General features: G+C 45.3%; 1 protein-coding gene across 1 annotated transcript in view; it reads right to left on the bottom strand.

Annotated features, from left to right (window-relative positions):
• Positions 1–13,508: 13,508 nt before the first annotated feature.
• Positions 13,509–21,500, bottom strand: part of LOC117507824 (carbohydrate sulfotransferase 11-like) — a 31,879-nt gene continuing 23,887 nt past the window's right edge. Inside the window, exon 3 of the mRNA XM_034167615.1 lies at positions 13,509–14,969. Coding sequence (XP_034023506.1) covers positions 14,124–14,969 — 846 coding nt within the window. The 3' untranslated portion in view covers positions 13,509–14,123. The remainder of the gene's footprint in view (positions 14,970–21,500) is intronic.

The raw sequence follows: 21,500 nt of genomic DNA, 5'->3' as shown, positions 1-21,500 counted from the left end.
GTATTTGAACACCCTGCGATTTTGCAAGTTCTCCCACTTAGAAATCATGGAGGGGTCTGACATTTTCATCTTAGGTGCATGTCCACTGTGAGAGACATAATCTAAAAAGAAAAATCCAGAAATCACAATGTATGATTTTTTTTAAATAATTTATTTGTATGTTACTGCTGCAAATAAGTATTTGAACACCTGTGAAAATCAATGTTAATATTTGGTACAGTAGCCTTTGTTTGCCATTACAGAGGTCAGACGTTTCGTGTAGTTCTTGACCAAGTTTTCACACACTGCAGCAGGGATTTTGGTCCACTCCTCCATACAGATCTTCTCCAAATCTTTCAGGTTTGGAGTTTCAGCTCCCTCCAAAGATTTTCTATTGAGTTCAGGTCTGGAGACTGGCCAGGCCACTCCAGGACCTTGAAATGCTTCTTACGGAGCCCCTCCTTAGTTGCCCTGGCTGTGTGTTTGGGGTCATTGTCATGCTGGAAGATCCAGCCATGTCCCATCTTCAATGCTCTGACTGAGGGAAGGAGGTTGTTTGCCAAACTCTCGCAATACATGACCCCATCCATCCACCCTTCAATACTGTGCAGGTCGTCCTGTCCCCTTTGCAGAAGAGCACCCCCAGAGTATGATTTTCCACCCCCATGCTTCACAGTTGGGATGGTTTCTTGGGGTTATTCTCATCCTCTAAACATGATAAGTGGAGTTGATTCCAAAAAGCTCTATTCTGGTCTCATTTGACCACATGACCTTCTCCCATGCCTCCTCTGGATCATCCAGATGGTCACTGGTGAACTTCAAACGGGCATGGACATGTGCTGGCTTGAGCAGGGGGACCTTGTTGCCCTGAAGGATTTTAAACCATGACAGCATCATGTGTTACTAATGTAATCTTTGTGCCTGTGGTCTCAGCTCTCTTCAGGCCATTGACCAGGTCCTCCTGTGTAGTTCTGAGCTTTCTCAGAATCATCCTTACCCTACAAAGTGAGATCTTGCATGGATCCCAGACCGAGGGAGATTGACAGTCATCTTGTGTTTCAACAACTTTCTAATAAATAATCATAACAGTTGTTGTGTTGGGAAGGTGTCGTAGCACGGACCCACAACAGGGGGCGCAAATGAACGGACAATGAATAAGCCAAAAAGGTAACAATTTAATGTTGCGATAATACACAACGAAACGTACTATAATCTGCACAGTCAATTTAACACCAGGTGACGTGTGGGCAGGCTCGAAGATAGAAGACCCCCGACGAGAGAGAAGCTGCGTCCCACACGGCTTCCACCACCAACGGTCTGAAGAACACCGGAGCCGCCAAGTCCCGAGTCCCCAGGTGGCCTCTGTCTTCGGCTGTCGACCCTGGTACTGCTGGCAGAAAGCAGAAATATGATGAGTGAGTGTGAGTCCGCACACTCAGTAAATCCACAGTTAGCGAGGGAGGAAGCGCCTCCACCTCCAAGCACACACTCGTGCAGCTCCTGTTTGAGCACTTATCTGGGTGGGAGGTGTTGCGAAGCCGTCGCTGAACACCTCAAACGCCACCTCCACAGACGAGTCTCACCGACAGGAAAACGGCTGCAAAGAAGAGTTTAGACAGATATACAGTCTTAAGTTCACAGAGAAATTACCTTGATAATGGTAGTCGATTTCTCGGCGGGGAGGTGGAGTTGCAGTCCGGCTTTTATGGTGGTGATGATGAACGAGTGACAGCTGGTGCAGGGGATGAGTGACAGCTGTCACTTCTTCTGGGGTCTGGCGCCCTCTCATGCTTGGAGCCCGCACTCCAAGCAGGCGCCCTCTGGTGGTGGTGGGCCAGCAGTACCTCCTCTTCAGCGGCCCACACAACAGGACCCCCCCCCTCAACGGGCGCCTCCTGGCGTCCGACCAGGCTTGTCTGGATGTCTTGCGTAGAAATCGGCCAGGAGGGCCGGGTCCAGGATGAAGCTCCTCTTCACCCAGGAGCGTTCTTCAGGTCCATACCCCTCCCAGTCCACCAGATATTGGAAACCCCGGCCCTTACGACGGACGTCCAGGAGCCTGCGGACTGTCCAGGCAGGCTCCCCGTCAATGAGCCGGGCAGGTGGCGGCGTAGGTCCCGGAGTACAGAGGGGCGAGGTGTGGTGTGGTTTGAGACGGGAAACATGAAAGACAGGGTGAATCCGCAGTGAAGCCGGGAGTTGAAGCTTCACTGCGGCCGGGTTGATGATCTTGAGGATTTTGAAAGGTCCAACGAATCTGTCTTTCAGCTTTGGGGAATCGACACACTCGTCCGGGCCTTTAACAGGGCAGAGCGGGCGGCCCGCCACACCCGGCGGCACCTCCTGAGGTGGGCCTGGACCGAGGGCACACCGACCTCTCCCTCCACCAGCGGGAACAATGGGGGCTGGTACCCCAAACATGCCTCAAAAGGGGAGAGGCCGGTAGCAGACGAAACTTGGCTGTTGTTGGCATACTCGATCCAGGCCAGATGGTGACTCCAGGCCGCCGGATGCGCGGAGGTGACACACCGAAGGGCCTGCTCCAACTCCTGGTTGGCCCGCTCTGCCTGGCCGTTGGTCTGGGGGTGGTACCCGGACGAGAGACTCACGGTGGCCCCCAGCTCCTTGCAGAAACTCTTCCACACCTGTGAAGAGAACTGGGGACCACGATCTGATACAACGTCCGATGGTATCCCATGCAGCCGCATGACGTGGTGGACCAGGAGGTCTGCCGTCTCCTGGGCCGTCGGGAGCTTCGGGAGGGCCACGAAGTGGGCCGCCTTGGAGAACCGATCCACTATCATGAGAATCACGGTGTTGCCCTGGGACGGCGGGAGGGCCGTGATGAAATCCAGGCCGATGTGAGACCAGGGGCGATGAGGCACTGGCAGGGGTTGGAGGAGGCCCGTCGTCCTCCGATGGTCTGCCTTGCCCCTGGCGCAAATGGTACAGGCCTGGACGTAGTCCCGGACGTCGTTTTCCAGGGACGCCCACCAGAAGCGCTGCTGGACTACTGCCACGGTCCTATGCACTCCGGGATGACAGGACAGCTTGGACCCGTGACAGAAGTCCAATACGGCAGCTCTTGCCTCTGGTGGGACGTACAGTCGGTTCTTGGGGCCAGTCCCCGGGTCCGGGCTCCTTGTCAGGGCCTCCCGGACGGTCTTCTCCACGTCCCAGGTGAGGGTGGCCACGGCAGTGGACTCGGGGATGATGGTCTCGGTGGGGTTCGACAGCCCCGCTTTGGCTTCTTCTTCGTGCACCCGGGACAATGCATCTGGTTTTTGGTTCTTGGTCCCGGGGCGATACGTGATCTGGAAGTCAAAGCGCCCGAAGAACAGAGACCAGCGGGCTTGCCTGGGGTTCAGCCGCTTGGCGGTCCGGATGTACTCCAGGTTCCGATGGTCCGTGAAAACCGTGAAGGGCAACGATGCCCCCTCCAGCAGGTGTCTCCACTCTTCAAGAGCCTCCTTCACCGCAAGAAGTTCCCGATTGCTGACGTCATAGTTCTGTTCAGCGGGGGTCAACCTCCGGGAATAAAAGGCACAAGGATGGAGAACCTTATCAGCCTCCACGCTCTGGGACAGCACGGCTCCTATCCCTGAGTCAGAGGCATCCACTTCTACTATGTACTGGCGATCAGGATCAGGCTGCACCAGAACTGGTGCAGTCGAGAACCGGCGTTTCAACTCCTGGAACGCGGCTTTGCACCGATCCAACCAGGCGAAGGGGACCTTGGTGGAGGTCAGGGCAGTCAGGGGGCTAACTACCTGACTGTAACCTTTAATGAACCTCCTGTAGAAATTTGCAAAGCCTAGGAACTGCTGTAGTTTCCTGCGGCTTGTTGGTTGGGGCCAATCTCTCACCGCCGCAACCTTAGCCGGATCAGGGGCGACGGAGTTGGAGGAGATGATGAACCCCAGGAAGGACAAAGAAGTGCGGTGGAACTTGCACTTCTCGCCCTTCACAAACAGCCGGTTCTCCAACAACCGCTGTAGGACCTGATGTACATGCTGGACATGGGTCTCAGGGTCCGGGGAAAAGATGAGTATCAGTCCAGATATACGAAGATGAACCGATGCAGGAAGTCCCGCAAGACGTCATTTACCAAAGCTTGGAACGTCGCGGGGGCGTTAGTGAGGCCGAACGGCATGACCAGGTACTCAAAATGACCTAACGGGGTGTTGAATGCCGTCTTCCATTCGTCTCCCTTCCGGATCCGAACCAGGTGGTACGCGTTTCTAAGATCCAATTTAGTGAAAATTTGGGCTCCATGCAGGGGCGTGAACACTGAATCCAACAGAGGTAACGGGTATCGGTTGCGAACCGTGATCTCGTTCAGCCCTCTGTAATCAATGCATGGACGGAGTCCGCCGTCTTTTTTACCCACAAAAAAGAAACCAGCACCCATCGGGGAGGTGGAGTTCCGGATCAGCCCGGCAGCTAAGGAGTCCCGGATGTAGGTCTCCATTGATTCGCGTTCCGGACGTGAGAGGTTGTACAACCTACTGGACGGGTACTCAGCGCCCGGGACCAAATCGATGGCACAATCATACGGTCGGTGCGGGGGAAGAGTGAGCGCCAGATCCTTGCTGAAAACGTCAGCAAGATCATGGTACTCCTTTGGCACCGCCGATAGATTGGGGGGGACTTTGACCTCCTCATTAGCCGTAGTGCCGGGAGGGACCGAGGATCCTAAACACTCCCGGTGGCAGGTTTCGCTCCACTGCGTGACAACCCCGGACGGCCAATCTATCCGGGGATTGTGCTTCACCATCCATGGAAAGCCCAAAATCACTCGGGAGGTAGAAGGTGTTACATGGAACACTATCTCCTCCCTGTGATTCCCAGACACAACCAAAGTCACTGGTTGTGTCTGATGTGTGATTAATGGAAGCAGGGTGCCATCTAGTGCTCGCACCCGCAATGGTGTCGGCAGAGCCACCAGAGGGAGCCCTACTTCCTTTACCCATCTGCTGTCCAGCAGATTCCCTTCAGACCCCGTGTCTATCAGTGCTGGGGCGTGAAGGGTTAAATCCCCACAAAGGATTGTTACTGGGATTCGTGCAGATTTGCGGGGTTTTCCCGCATGCGTGTTATGGCCCACCCTTAGCCCAGTTTCTAAGGACGGGCGTTGTAGTTTGACCGTTTGGGGCAGTCCTTCTGCATGTGCTCGCAAGAGCCGCAGACAAAACACTCCCTGCGGGCCAGCCTCCTTTGTCTGATATTTGATCTTAATTTGGCCCTGCTCGTGTCCATAGCCTCCTCAGCAGGGGGAGCTGTAGCCACACGGAGCTCTCTGGCAGTGAAGCGTGGGGACGACGTCACCTTGTCGGAAGGGGGAGGGACGGCTCGTGCCCGGTCATGCCCCCCGGCCTGCCCCAGACGATGCTCGTTTAAACGGTTGTCTAAGCATATAACTAAATCGACAAGCCCGTCAAAATCCTGCGGTTCCTCTTTAGCCAGTAGGTGCTCCTTAAGGACCGGGGACAGTCCGTTTACAAAGGCGGCGCGGAGCGCAACGTTATTCCAGCCGGACCTCGCTGCCGCGATGCGGAAATCGACTGCATACTCGGCTGCGCTACGGCGCCCGTCTCATCGACAGCAGCACGTTCTAAGCGGTCTCGCCTCTGTTGGGATGATCAAACACTTGTTTGAACTCCCGTACAAACCCAGCATAAGACGTTAGGAACCGTGAATTCTGCTCCCAAAGCGCCGTAGCCCATGCGCGTGCCTCTCCTCGAAGCAAATTAATAACATAAGCCAGCCGGCTAGCGTCTGATGCGTACATGACAGGGTGCTGTGAAAAGACGAGCGAACACTGCATGAGGAAGTCCGCGCACGTCTCGACACAGCCCCCGTACGGTTCCGGAGGGCTTATGTATGCTTCAGGGGACGGTGGGGGGGTTCGTTGAACGACCAGTGGAACGTCTGATACAGGCCCAGGACCAGCCAGAGGAGTGGCTGCAGCAGCGCCCTGGTCGCGCGCTTCCACCCTGGCGGTGAGAGCCTCCACCCTCCGATTAAGGAGGACATTCTGCTCGGTCACTAAATCTAACCGAGCCGTGAAGGCGGTTAAGATCTGCTGCAGCTCACTCAACACGCCTCCCGCTGACGCCTGCACTCCTGGCTCTTCCATTGGCCGTTCAAGGTCGGGTTGACGCCCCTTGGAATCCATGACGATGGCCGAGAAATCCTGTTGAGAAGGTGTCGTAGCACGGACCCACAACAGGGGGCGCAAATGAACGGACAATGAATAAGCCAAAAAGGTAACAATTTAATGTTGCGATAATACACAACGAAACGTACTATAATCTGCACAGTCAATTTAACACCCGGTGACGTGTGGGCAGGCTCGAAGATAGAAGACCCCCGACGAGAGAGAAGCTGCGTCCCACACGGCTTCCACCACCAACGGTCTGAAGAACACCGGAGCCGCCAAGTCCCGAGTCCCCAGGTGGCCTCTGTCTTCGGCTGTCGACCCTGGTACTGCTGGCAGAAAGCAGAAATATGATGAGTGAGTGTGAGTCCGCACACTCAGTAAATCCACAGTTAGCGAGGGAGGAAGCGCCTCCACCTCCAAGCACACACTCGTGCAGCTCCTGTTTGAGCACTTATCTGGGTGGGAGGTGTTGCGAAGCCGTCGCTGAACACCTCAAACGCCACCTCCACAGACGAGTCTCACCGACAGGAAAACGGCTGCAAAGAAGAGTTTAGACAGATATACAGTCTTAAGTTCACAGAGAAATTACCTTGATAATGGTAGTCGATTTCTCGGCGGGGAGGTGGAGTTGCAGTCCGGCTTTTATGGTGGTGATGATGAACGAGTGACAGCTGGTGCAGGGGATGAGTGACAGCTGTCACTTCTTCTGGGTCTGGCGCCCTCTCGTGCTTGGAGCCCGCACTCCAAGCAGGGCGCCCTCTGGTGGTGGTGGGCCAGCAGTACCTCCTCTTCAGCGGCCCACACAACATGTTGTCTTCTACCAAGCTGCTTGCCTGTTGTCCTGTAGTCCATCCCAGCCTTGTGCAGGTCTACAGTTTTGTCCTTGGTGTCCTTAGACAGCTCTTTGGTCTTGGCTATGGTGGACAGGTTGGAGTGTGACTGATTGAGTGTGTGAGCAGGTGTCTTTTATACAGGTAACAAGTTCAAACAGGTGCAATTAATACAGGTAAAGAGTGCAGAATAAGAGGGCTTCTTAAAGAAAAATTAACAGGTCTGTGTGAGCCAGAATTCTTGCTGGTTGGTTGGTGTTAAAATACTTATTTGCAGCAGTGACATACAAATAAATTATAAAAAAAAAAAAAAAAAATCATATATTGTGACTTCTGGATTTTTCTTTTTAGATTATGTCTCTCACAGTGGACAAGATGAAAATTTCAGACCCCTCCATGATTTATAAGTGGGAGAACTTGCAAAATCACAGGGTGTTCAAATACTTATTTTCCTCAGTGTAATGTCATAGATAAGGATCCAAAACCTGATCTGCACTAATTTTCCGCTTAATTTTCTGTCATGTGAAATTTATGACAATAGAATTGTGGTATCTGGAAGGTTCTAAAGGTGCAGTAACTTGTGTTACCTGCAGGGGCGCTAAGTGCCACTTTATAAGGCTGTAGCTACGCAGAAGTAGGGTGACATTTTGATGGAGACCTGTTGGTGGTTTACGCTGTAAATAAAGTTCACTGTGTTCCTGTGCAAACTCGTCAGCTTCCTTGGTAATATTTAAACATCTGCGACACAACAAAAGTGTACAACTCATATCAATGCATTAAATTTTAATGAACGGTGATGTGTTAAAATACATAATCCCAGAAAATTAAAAACAAGAAAGTTCCACAATCCAAATCTACATCCTGATCATCATCCATAATCTTTTGAAAGTACTAATGTTCCTGATCATTTTCTCTGACAGGACACAGGGTCTATGGTGATTTAAAATCAAGGACACAGAACATTTTCTTGAAGTCTGTAAGAGACGACGGCAGCAGTGAGGTGAAGGATGTGATGCAGCTAACTGACACGTGCAGTGTTTATTTGAAATGTGTGCGATCCAGTATATCTATTTGGATTTTCAAGTCAGAAGTGACACAATAAATAAAAACATACTGTCAATATATCAAATATCTTGTTACAGTAGAAAAAGTCCATTATAAATGTCCTGGAGTCAAAAAAGAGAACATAAAACACCAACATTTAGAAATATTCACTGTCTGAATGTGTTTTTAAAAGGTTTTTTCTTCTGTTACCTTTGTCTCAACTGCAAACTTGAGCATCTGACACAATTTACTTCTGAAGCAGCAGAACATGAGTTATCACACTTTACAGAACCATGTCAGCAACTACACATGATATTTATGAGCCTCACATCTAAACAGAAAGAGGATTTTCTTTTTCTTTTTTAATTGAACTGTCTGTGTTTCTGTCTGATATCTTCAAAACACAAAGAGCAATTTCAATAAACATGGTGGCTAAACTCAGTGGCGCATCCTCTCGCAACACAGGTCATAAGTCTATGGTCAAGATCAAGGTCAAATCACAGGTCATTGTCTAAAATACAATAATGAGGTTAAGGTTTTGTTATTGACTTATAAAATTGTTCATGGACTGGCGCCGGCTTATCTGGCCGATCTGGTGGAACCCTACGTGCCGGCCTGGGCTTTGCGGTCGCAGGATGCGGGACTTCTCTGTGTTCCCAGGGTGAAGAAGAAGTCAGCGGGTCAAAGAGCTTTTTGTTATCATGCACCTGTACTGTGGAACAGTCTTCCTGCGACCGTGAAGCAGTCGGAGTCTGCAGACATTTTTAAATCAAGACTTAAAACCTATTTTTATTCTCTTTCTTATGAATAGTTTTCATTTTATCTGTTTCATTCTTTTATTTCTGTTTTTAATTATGAATTTGAATTTTTATTTATTTATTTAAATTTTTATGTTGAACTGTTCTGTGTGAGGTGCCTTGAGATGGCTTTTGTTGTGATTTGGCGCTTTATAAGCTGATTAAATTGAAATTGATCTTGTCTCAGGAACAGCATGAGATATTGATATGTGGTTTTCTGTGTGGACTGGGCCTAACAAATGTATCAGACGACTGACATCACTAAGGTTATGTGACTGGGTGTCTTACTGCAACGGATTAACAAACCCTGACAATTTTCTGGAGAGGACAGGGGGTTTTTTTCCCCACATTTTGTAAATTTGAAAGGACCCAGTCACATGGCACAGGGCGATTACTGAATGAAGGATAAAAAGTCACAAATCGTCGAGAAAAGATGGACGAATGATCCTGCGCCTTACCCATCACTGAAAAGCCTGCGAATCAAAAGCACAAACAGGAATGAAACAAAACCAAACCTAACAAATTAAAAACGAAGTGAACATCGACCTCGACACTTTAAACAAAATCAAAACTTGCAGCATTTGCATGGGCGGGATTTGGTTGTCTTGACAACAGGTAAGAGATGTTTGCCTACACAACAACGTGTGTGCACACGTAGGCCAGCCACAAACAGCTGGAACATGCGTAACTTGATAAAACATTCTTTCTGCATGACATTGTTTTTCGTTCCACACATGGACGAGTTGTCAGTGATACAAGGATGTTACGTTCAGCTCGTTGGAGCTTTAGTTATTGATCCATTCGGATGTCCTCAACGTTCGTGCGATACGTCAAACTTGGGAAGTTGGACGAAGTTAGAGGACAGTCAAACGAAACACTGACGTCACAGAAACTACACAAACGATGACAAAGCGTCAAGACAGAAAGCAAAACAGAATACGGACAAACTGAAGTTGTCGTCGGGATTCGGTCACATTTTTCAACTTTGAAAATTCTGATGAAGCTTACAACGGTTAAACGATGCCTCCGAAAGTCAACTTAAGTCTCATAATTTCTTATTTCGTTTGGGCTTCATTGTCCTTCGTTAGTGTCGTGTGACCGGGGCTTAAATCTAACAAGTCAAGAAAAGCAGAAGAAAATTTAAGGCTTAACAGTTTCAACTGTATATTTTGGGAAATGGCCTCAATGTAAAGAAAACTGAATATATTCAGTTCAGCATCAACATGGCTGATAGAGTCCATTTAAAGCAAACGTCTTAAGTATTCAAGTGCAAAATAGTGCTCCTAAATCCTAGTTTTCAACCGTATTACCTTTTTCTTTGAAACATGAAGTGTGCATTAAACTGGGAAAGGTGCAACCCCCATAAAGTGACAAACATTTCAAACAAGCCTCAACCACAACATACATTTAAAAGGTAACAACTTTCAACTGGTGATAACATTTCTTCTGCTGTAATCCTTGGTGTGCTCCAGATGTTCTCCAAGCTGATGGCAGTTCTTCAAAAACCACAAAACTCCCCTGCAAACGTTCATTCTGCTTGGAAATAGAAATAAATATGGTATGCTTTGGAGGCCAGTGATGACACTTCTATTATCTGAATGAGAAAAGAACAGATGAATCCCAAACATCATCACACTTCCAGGACCCTCATTTATCAGGCTGTGTGTTCTAAAAGCTGTTGTAAGAATAAAATTTAATATGTGAGTTAAGTGCAAAAGAATCAACATTTGTCAAACAGGTGCATGTCGGTGTCGCAGACCGAACGGTTCGCCCTGCCTCCATTGTGCATGCATCATTTTGGAGCCGAGCCGCTCGTCTAAGACAGAGTCTCTTCATCCAAAGTGATCAAATTGATTTTTAACTATCAGATGACAAGGTAAAACCTAATAAATCTGTCAGGTTTTTGGTCTTTGGGGTTGCTTTTGGGTTCTGTCTGCCTCTTGCTCTGTCTTTCTGGTTGGTGGTTCTCTGTCCTGCTTTCTCTTGTCTCCCTCTCTGGGCTCTTGGTGGTGGGTATTTCCCTCTGTCTGGCCACACCCCGGTTCTTTTTTCAGCATCATTATATGCAAATATTGCTGTTTTGTGCTTGTCCCACACCCAGACTTTTGATCTTCAATGATAAAAATGAATGGTAAAGAAACATTTTTTCTAATGTTTTAAAATATCTCTGAATAAAATATCAGTAAAATAATCAAAATATAATTGGGGTATTCAATGTCATACAACTGTTGTGATTTTTTTTAAACAAAATGTAGTTGTCCCACACTATTGCCGTAATTTCCACCACAACACTGTAATGTCCCTTTAAACAGTTTGTATGAAAGATTGTTTGGGTAGTTTCTATGGCGATAAACAGTGACATCAGAGCACATGTATATAGCGCCAAATCACAACAAACAGTTGCCCCAAGGCACTTTATATTGTAAGGCAATGGTGTGGTGGAAATTACATTTACAAGGCCAATAGTGCCCGTAGTTAAAGAATCACCCTGTTACGCCACTAAGCTGTGTTCCTGTGTCCTGCATTTGCGTCCTACCTGTCCTATCGACTAAACCTGATAAAATCATTCTAAAGCCAGTTTTAAGCAGAAACAAGGCAAAACTCTGTGGCGCTTTGAAATGACTGATGTGCAGTGAAGTCATCGGCTACCACCTTGTGTAGCCTCAGTGCTCTGATCGCTTCCTCTGTCTTTTATGATGAAATAATGCTGAATTTATGTGGAAATGATTGTTGTACAAAAGCTTCAGATATCTGTCACTGAGATAGATGATGACTGGAGTGCAGTTTGAAGCAGAAACAAGGTGATAATTGGTGAACCGCGGCTGATTACGCATGTGCAGTGAAGACAGGGTAGACTGATTTTTTTTCTTTTGGGGGGGGGGGGCGTTCGGTCTGCGACACCGGTCCTGCATTCTCAACCACTGTGCTCATGGTCATTTGCACTCAGAAAAACACTCAGTTAACCATATATGATAACAAACTATCCATTTGTTGCTTGTGTTTATAATAATGGAACAAGAGAGTAAGGACAATCTACTTTTGTGAAATGGAGATCGAGGTTATGGCAGTGAGATGACAAAAATAAAAGCAACAAGCATCAACAAAAGATGGCAGAAACAAGTCCACGAGCACTTTTAAACACAGCCGGTCCTAATGAACATTAACTCATGGTGTCATGTTTCTTAATTTGAGCTGTTTTACAGTCAGGGTATGTAAGTGGATTTTAAAGATAAAGTTTGGTTTAATGACAAGGCCATACATGGATGACTACGTACTACTGGTCCATCAGCAGCAAGTCATTTGGTTTGATATACTCATTTGTTTACCAGCAGAACTCTAATTATACCAGTTTTTACCAAAATATCTGTGTCACTTCCATGATGTCTAATTTTGATGGGCTGCCAGAACTATTATTTACTTAGTAGGTAACCACTAAATGGACTAATGTTCCTATCAAAGCCTACTGTATAACAATCAGAATTATGGCCCAGTGGGGAAATGACTTGAACCAGGCTGTCAAAAATGTCCTCTCCAGAAATAGAGTACATTTCAAACTCAAGCATCAGTGTTATGTGAATAATAATTTTTTGTTCAAAAGATGTAATCATTATCTGTGATGCCACAAAACAATGTGTCAAATGTCATTAACACTGGGGTGTAACTCTCCGTCTGTCAAAAACTGTACTCTCCAGAAATGCTTATCATCCATCTCTATTTAAGAATGCAGAAACACAACAGCAGTTGTATACTCAGAGTACCTACTTACCATCAACTGTTTCTAGTAGACAGTAAATGTGGGTAGATTGCACTTGTGGGCTGCCTGTTCCTGCTGCTGCTTCTGTTTCTCTCTCTTCTGCACAGGTGGCGCACCTCAAGCCACTGGTGGGCACACTTCCGATAACCCGATAACAGATCATTATCGAAGATAATGTTTTCTTTATCGGATTATCTTTTTAGATAACTTTAAAAACCATTATCAGACCAATTATCTTCCGATTAATCTTTGTCTGATAACTTTTAAACCAATAAACAAAATAAAGCTGAACAGTGACAAGCATTTTTAAAATTAGTTTAGCACTCACCTGTTAAAAATTTTGTAACAGACGCACAGCTATAACCTTTGCTAACAGAAGAGAGCCGCTTGTATAAAAAGTATCTCAATCCTCTGCAAACAAAAGAGAAACAGCCCCAAATGAAAAAAAAAATTCTTTTAACACCATACCAATAGGCTGCCGATATCACCTAAGTCATCCAGAGGCATACGTTTTTAACTTATAGTTCAAATTTTGGACAAGTTATTTAAAATTACTGTCATGTCTGAAGTTTTATTAAGTGAAAATATCAGATATATGTTTAGTTTTAAAGTAATGTGCTAATTTTTAAGGTTTTGTGAGCACATCCTGTGACCCGCAATGCATTTTGGGTAGGATGATGTAATCTCAGTACATCACGACAGGACAAATGCATTTCAGACACTCTGTTCAGGCTCCACAGACAACAGCATTAAACTCTAGTGCCTAAAACTCTCTTGAATATATTCTCTGCGTTTATAGATGTTGGTTTTATTTGCATTTGTTAAATTCCACGCATTTTAAATGTAGCAGACAGGGATTACTGTATCTGGAATTTTGTTTTCAAGGCCTCTACTGTCATCTACTGGTCAGTAGTGTTCATTAAGCATGTGGGAACCATCAAGCTCACCACAAGAACCAGCATAAGCCTTTCCAATGCAGACAATTATTTATCATTACTGTTGTCTCAGAATCTTTTGTACTTCTATTATGTCACCGCATTGCTGTCTTGGTAAAGATAAAATGTCTCCTAATGAGATTTGAGCAGTGAAAATGATATAGGCAATTGTTAATATAAAATTGCAGGAGGGAAACTATTTGCTTCATGCCTTGTAGTATCAGGTAGAGCTCAAGGCGTTTGTTGTTCAGGTCAAAAACTGTTTAGTTCACACAGATGTGCTTTGTAGGTTCTGACACAAATGAGGCTACATGTATGTTTCTAACCAGACATAATTACTAATTGTGTACTTATAACTGTGAATGAGGCTGCATGCAATGATTGCAGCAATGCTTTCTGGTTGCAGTTTCCCTGTTGTACCAATACATGCTGTGCATATGCATGGTCACACATTTCTAAGTATAAGTACAAGTTGGTAAATTGCACAATTTGTGAAGAATTGTTCATTCATACGCAAGGTTTAAGCACAAATCTGCTCCTATGTACAGTTGATAAATGAGGGCCCAGGAGTTTGTGCTCCTTGACTTCAGCTCCTTGCCTATGAGTAGTAACCTCCTACACTTATCTAAACTTGAGGTAGGCTGGCACTGAGTAGTTGAAAAGCAGGAAGTCCATGTGATAGAGATTGAACAGCTTTTTCTGGTAGAAGGGGCTAATGTTGCGGAAGAACTGCGCTGTCATGTCTCCTGTAGTCCTGGTACTCTTGGAGGAATCAGGGAAGCTAACCTTGTCTTTCACACCAGCTAGCTGTAGCACATAGCGGGAGTCCTGCTCCAGTGTCTCGTATTTCCCCACCACATCATAGTGGATGAGACAGGGGTGGCACAGCGAGTGCACCCGCTCCCAGTGCTCATTGAATGGCTCTTCTTGCTGGGTGGCCGGATCCACCAGGTAATACACAAACTCTTCGAAGGAGACATCATCTCCTTTCTCCATCGCATGTGGCTGTGGAAATGGCCTGTGTCTCTCCACAATCTTTGTGCCATATCGTTTATGAAAAGCTGTATTGTAGCTCAGTGTGAATTTATTTCGATACGCTGATACCAGCCGCTCGAAGGGTTCACGCACAAAGATGAACTTCAGGTAGGAGCGCAGACGCTGGTTAATCTGGGACGTTGAGTAGTCTGAAAGGGTACGGAGGTTTCCATGAACGTGAGCTTCATTTGCGGGGATGTCTAGTGGGTCTCTATGGGACTCAACAGCACCTGTGAGAACCATGAAAACTCGCTTCCAGTTGGTACAAGCCACTTTGGGCACGTAACAATACAGCAAACCATGCTGATCGTCCACAATGACATGGTTCAGGTCCTCAGGGATGAGAACTCTGCGCTTATGGGTATTTGAGTGGCATGCCTCCTCCAACAGCTCCCGGCGACCCTGATGAATCGCCTGCACTGCTGATTCAACCTACAAAGAAAAAGGAAATAAACAGGAGTTGGTGCTGATACAAACACCAGTCAACAACTTCCTTTTTTAACTAAAATAAATTTGTGACTGGCTGCATGATGCTTGAAAAAATTGAGATTTTTTTTTTATTTTTTCCCCCATAGCAATATATATTGTGATATATGAATATCTTGCAGGATCATCTTTTCTGTATCAAAAAATGCAGTAGTACACATGCCAAGCCTGTATGTGGCAGTGTAACACTTCCCCCAAGATGACAGGACCATGCACATAACCAGTATAAGGAGCCAATCAATGTAGCATCAGAAGGTTAGAATGTTTCAAAGTGGAAAATTGAATAAAGTCTTTTAATCTGACCTGTTATGTCCTTTCAGCTAAATTCATCATCACAGCCTTCGGAAAAGTGTTGTCACCAGAAGAGGCCCTTGTTTTGGAAGACGCCGTTTGGAAACTTTAGCTGGAAATTCCTTATCGTGAAAATTGCTTGTGGAAAAAAAACACAGCATTATTAAAGAAGTTCCTCTGTGTTATAATACATTGATCTAGGTGCATTTCTAAGCCTGAGCTGAAGGAAGGTACAAATAAGAAGAAAAATAACATTTTAAAAGCTGAAAGCCCTTTCTGAAATTATTTAATTTGCAGCACTCCATTTATTCACGATCAGCGTTCACCACAGATAACCGTCTTTTCTTCAGCTGTCGGCTCGCCTTGAAAATAAATCCCATAGATGATCCACCAAGACAAAAAAGTATGTTAAACAACACTATTAACAATGACGACAACAACAACATGTTATTCATTATGAGTGGCTGGGGTACAAAGGCAGGACTATTCCATCATTGTTTCAGAACCGTTCGTATTGCTTCCAGTTCCATTGTTTTCATATTGATCTACTCTGGAAACCGTTTTAAAAAAGTATCGTTTACGGCCACTGAAAACAAGACAATTTGTGAGGAAGGCACTTGCTTTTAATTTTTTATTCAGCTGAGTATGTGACTGGCGCATGCAGTGCAGCGAGGGAGAAGGTGCATGTCATGCACTCACATTACCAGGATCCTCAATACAACATCTTTGGCCCTTATCACTTGGCAATGTAGACGTGCATGGTTAGTTTAATTATGCCATATCGTGAGTCCTACAATGTAAACAACTGCACACATACACATCGCGATGCCTATTCTCAAACAATACATCATGCAGCTGTTAATATTTTCTGATGAATTATGTGTTTATTGTATCAGAATATCACAGCTATGTGAACCCTTTTGTGGTGGGGGTTAAAAGGATGCAATCCTGGCAAAAGTCTATGTCAGCTGTGCTGATGAATACCAGGTGGGAGGAGGATGAATCATTTGTGTGCATCTGTGCAAAAATGCTGGGCATGATTTTTATAAAGATGCTGCAAAAATAATTTACAACTCACAGTACTTAAAGAAATTAAGCACTTAAACAAAATAAAACTGGTGTGACAGTTCTCACTAAAGTGGTAAATGTTCTTCTCCTTGCAATGGATTTGGACACCATTACAGTTCTGGTGTTGTTAGATCTTAGTGCAGCATTTGATACTATGGAACATCATATTCTGCTTGACAGGCTGGAGAATCATTTTAGGATTACTGGGAAGGCTCTTGCATGTTGACCATGGTTGACATCATACCTGACCAGTCGTTCTCACTGTGTTTTATACAACAACACTACCACTAACCTTAGTGACTAGAAAATTGAGGTTCCACAGGGGTCCGTCTTAGGCCCGCTTTTCTCACTTTATATAGCACCCCTTGGCCACATATCGCGGTGTTCTGGGATTACCTTTCACTGGTATGATGATGATACTCCATTATACATGCCGATAACTGCTGGTAATCTCATCCACATAAAATCCTTAGAGGATTGCCTTGAATCAGTGAAAAGCTGGATGTCTAGCAATTTCCTACTTTAATATCTGACAAGACTGAAATGATGGTTCTTGGTCCAGTGAGACATTGGCATCCATTTCACCAGCTAACGATTAGCCTGGGCTCGTGTGTCATACATCACAGACAAAGTGAGGAACCTTGGGGTAATTTTTGATCCTATGTTGTCCTTTGACCTACACATTAGAGATATTACGTGGACTGCTTTCTTCCACCTGCAAAATATAGTGAAGATTCATCCCATCCTGTGTATAGCTGATGCTGAGACCCTGATCCATGCATTTGTTTCTTCTCGATTGGACTACTGCAATGTTCTATTTTCTGGTTTACCGCAGTCCAGCCTTAGGGCTCTCCAACTGGTTCAAAATGCTGCTGCCAGTGTTTTGACAGTAACCAGAAAGTTTGACCACATTACACCTATTTGGCATCTCTTCACTGGCTTCCTGTCCCTGTGAGATCAGATTTTAAGGTTCTGCTATTAACCTATAAAATTATTCATGGACTACGACTTCCCTACTTAGCTGACCTAATTAAACTCTACATACCGGCCCGGGCTCTGCATTCTCAGGGTGCAGGACTATTTTGTGTCCCTAGGGTGAATGAAAAGTCTGCAGGTCACAGAGCTTTCTCTTTTGAAACAGGGATGTAGAAAAAGTGAATACCAGTTCCTGATTGAAGTATAAACACATTTCTACCCACTCGTCCCTCCTTTATACTGTATAAAATGTGTACAACAGGCAGTGGTGGGCACAGTTCCAATAATCCGATAACAGATAATTATTGAAGATAATGTTTTCATTATGGGATTATCTTTTTAGATACTTTAAAAACCATTATCGGACTAATTATCTTCCGATAAATTTTTGTCCGATAACTTTTAGACCGATAACATAGTAAACAAAGCTGAACAGCGGCAAAGATTTTTGAGCACCTACCCGTTAAAAGTTTCCTAACAGATGTATAGTTCTACCCTCTGCAAACAGAAGAGAGCTGCTTTCAGGAGAAACCACTCTATCCTATGCAGGCAAAGGAGAACTGGTCACAAAAAAAAAAAAATTCCTTCAACACCATACTGATACACTGGCAATATCACCCAAGTCATCCAGAGGCACACATTTTTAACTTATGGTTCAAATTTTAACCAATTAACTAATTTTGGACAAGTTATTTAAAATTACTGTCATGTCTGAAGTTTTATAAAGTGAAAATATCAGATATATGTTTTAGTTTTAATGTGCTAATTTTTAAGGCTTTGTTAGCACATGCTGTGCCCAGCAGTGCATTATGGGTAGGACAGGGTAATCGCAATCTGTTCACAACAGGGCAAATGCATTTCAGACACTCTGTTCAGACTCTACGGACAGCAGCATTAAACTCTAGTGCCTACAACTCTTGTGAATATATTCTCTGGGTTTATAGACGTTGTTATTGTATTTGCGTTTGTTAAATTCCACGCATCTTAAATGTAGCAGACACGGATTATCTAGAATTTTGTTTTGGCAAGTTTTCAAGGCCTCTACTACCATCTACTGGCCAGTAGTGTTCATGGCAGTATTCGCCCTAAGTACTAAGCGTCTGGGCACCAGTAGATGGCAGTGTTCTATTTATTTTGACCCCGGTTATATCAGAACTTTTTGGCTTTGCAAATGGCTTTTTTTTTTTAAACAAATTAAGTTTAAAAACAAAACAAAACACCAACAACAAAAAAACATTACAAGACAGCTCTGCGGTGTTTGCACATGCACAGTGCGAGAGGTTGGATGCTTGTAGCTCTTCAGCAGCAGGATACCCTCACGACGGCCGACCAGAATAATATCAAACAGGTTTGATTTTCATTCGACCATACGATCGGCGATCAGGAGGTGGTCATGAGATGTTAAACAGAGCTTGTTACTCCATGTACACTACACGATGCAGGACATGTGATTAACCTGAAACTCGATCCAAAAAATTCTCGCACGAATGAAAAATCATCTGAAAAAGAACCAAAACTCGCACAGTGTAAAGCCAACATTTATGTGTCAAGACAATATTGAGTGCACATTTTACAACATAATAAAACGTGCGCACATCATAAAACTAATAATAAAAATAATAAAATGAGCGCACATTCTCTCCACATGCAAAACATTTTGCGATAACACTTCCAGGGCTCCGTAAAAATGCCTGTTTTTACAAATGAAAAATGGAATATTTTACAAAAGCACATTTATCTGTAAACACCAACACACGACACACCTCACATTAACGTGTTGATTTACATAATTAATGACTGAACCAATCAGTGTTTAGCAGGGGCACTTTTACCCAGAATCCATTGCGATCTGTCTGTGTTTGTTACAAAACCTCAGAATTAGTGCATTATTCAACATTAAAAGATATTTGTTATATTTTAACTTTGTACAAATGACAGAATTGACATTAATGGAGTTATTCTATCAGTATTTACACCAAACCATAAGTCAGCATGACTTTATCTTCCAAGACCTCCGCCTGACCGGAGCATTGTGATTGGTAGAGAGCTGGCTTTGTGGCTGATTTCAGGGTGCTTCTGTGTAGCTTCCAGCAGGGGACAGCATGTTCAAACATAGAAGTGCGGACTCATTGTTTGAGTCTTTTGTAGCTTTTGATGCTTCCAAAAGCAACTGTGGTGTTAAAACTCAAATTCAGCTTGTTAGTAGTTGCAAATGTACCAGAGACAATACTGGAATTTATCGGTTATCTGTAACTTCCGATACATTTTTGGGTGGTTTATCTTTATCAAAGATAACTTTTCAGTTATCTTATTATCTGTTATCGAAGTTGATTTTTTTGGTTATCTGTGCCCACCACTGACAACAGTTAACAACAAGTAATGAATGACATGAAGTAAAGTATATATAAATTTTCAGCACAGTTTGAGAATCAGGGCTAAGCAGGGACCTCCATGTCACAGTCCCTGGACGGTCGACAGTCTGAATCAATCATGTCCCCTTGTGCTTAGTCAAAATCAGTCTTGCTTGGAAACAAAAATAACAGGATTTTTGATTTGTCTGTGCTGCTGTTGCTCTTTGGCATTGCTTTGCACACACACTTTATCACAGTCAGTGTGCTGTCTGGATCAATAGTGAAAAAAAAAACACTAGCCTGCATTGGACACTTCAATGTAAATGTTATACAAATAATGAATGTTTATGAGTTCAATGATACAAATATTTCATAACGTGAAAGCTGGAACGTATAGAAAAAAAACCTCATGAAATATTTGTTCCATTGAAAGAATGTAAAAGCATTCATTATATGTTTTATATAACGGCTAAAGACCCGGTCCCACTGGGGAGGGAATTAATTGTGCATGAATTGACTACAGTGGTCCCTCGCTATAACACGGTTCACCTTTCGCAGCCTCGCAGTTTCACTGATTTTTTTTAGTGCAATTTTGCATGCGTCTTCCTTTTTTTTTTTTTACAGCGCAGGTTGGCATCATCACGATTGCTCTCACTGCCTCTGATGCGCTTACTGAGTCTGCAGGCTCGGCAGTGGGCCACTCACACCACCCTCCTGTCTGCTGTGCAGAGCTGCGGACGACTCTGGCAACAGGTCCAGAGACTACGCTCGTTGTTGCGCTCCAGCAGCCTTAAAATAGATCATTCTCATTTGATATTTTATTAATTTATCCATCCATCCATCCATTTTCTTCCGTTTTATCTGGAGTCGGGTCGTGGGGGCAGCAGCTCAAGCAAAGCCGCCCAGACCTCCCGATCCACACACACCTCCTCCAACTCCTCCGGGGGAACCCCCAAGGCGTTCCCAAGCCGAGAGATGTAATCCCTCCAGCATGTCCTGGGTCTTCCCCGGGGCCTCCTCCCAGTGGGACGTGCCCGGAACACCTCTCCAGCGAGGCGTCCAGGGGGCATCCGGAAAAGATGCCAGAGCCACCTCAACTGACTCCTTTCGACGTGGAGGAACAGCGGCTCGACTCCGAGCTCCTCCTGAGTGACCGAGCTCCTCACCCGATCTCTAAGGGAGCGCCCAGCCACCCTGCGGAGGAAACTCATCTCGGCCGCTTGTACTCGCGATCTCGTTCTTTCGGTCATGAGCCAAATCTCATGACCATAGGTGAGGATCGGAACGTAGATCGATCGGTAAATCGAGAGCTTTGCCCCCCTACTCAGCTCTCTTCACCACGACGGTCCGATACAGCGACCGCATCACTGCAGATGCTGCACCGATCCATCTATCAATCTCACGCTCCATCCGTCCCTCACTCGTGAACAAGACCCCGAGATACTTAAACTCCTCCACTTGAGGCAAGGACACTCCACCGACCTGAAGAGGGCAAAGCACTTTTTTCCAGTCGAGAACCATGGCCTCGGATTTGGAGGTGCTGATTTTCATCCCGGACGCTTCACACTCGGCTGCAAACCGCCCCAGTGCACGCTGAAGGTCCTGATTTGACGAAGCCAACAGAACCACATCGTCCGCAAACAGCAGAGACGAGATTCTGTGGTTCCCAAACCAGACCCCCTCTATACCCTGGCTGCGCCTAGAAATTCTGTCCATAAAAATAATGAACAGAACCGGTGACAAAGGGCAGCCCTGGCGGAGGCCATGTGCACTGGAAACAGGTTTGACTTAC

Source organism: Thalassophryne amazonica, chromosome 3 (assembly GCF_902500255.1).
Source record: "Thalassophryne amazonica chromosome 3, fThaAma1.1, whole genome shotgun sequence".
NCBI lineage: Eukaryota > Metazoa > Chordata > Actinopteri > Batrachoidiformes > Batrachoididae > Thalassophryne > Thalassophryne amazonica.
The sequence above is the reverse complement of the archived record's forward strand: the minus strand, read 5'-3'. Positions and strand labels throughout refer to the sequence as shown.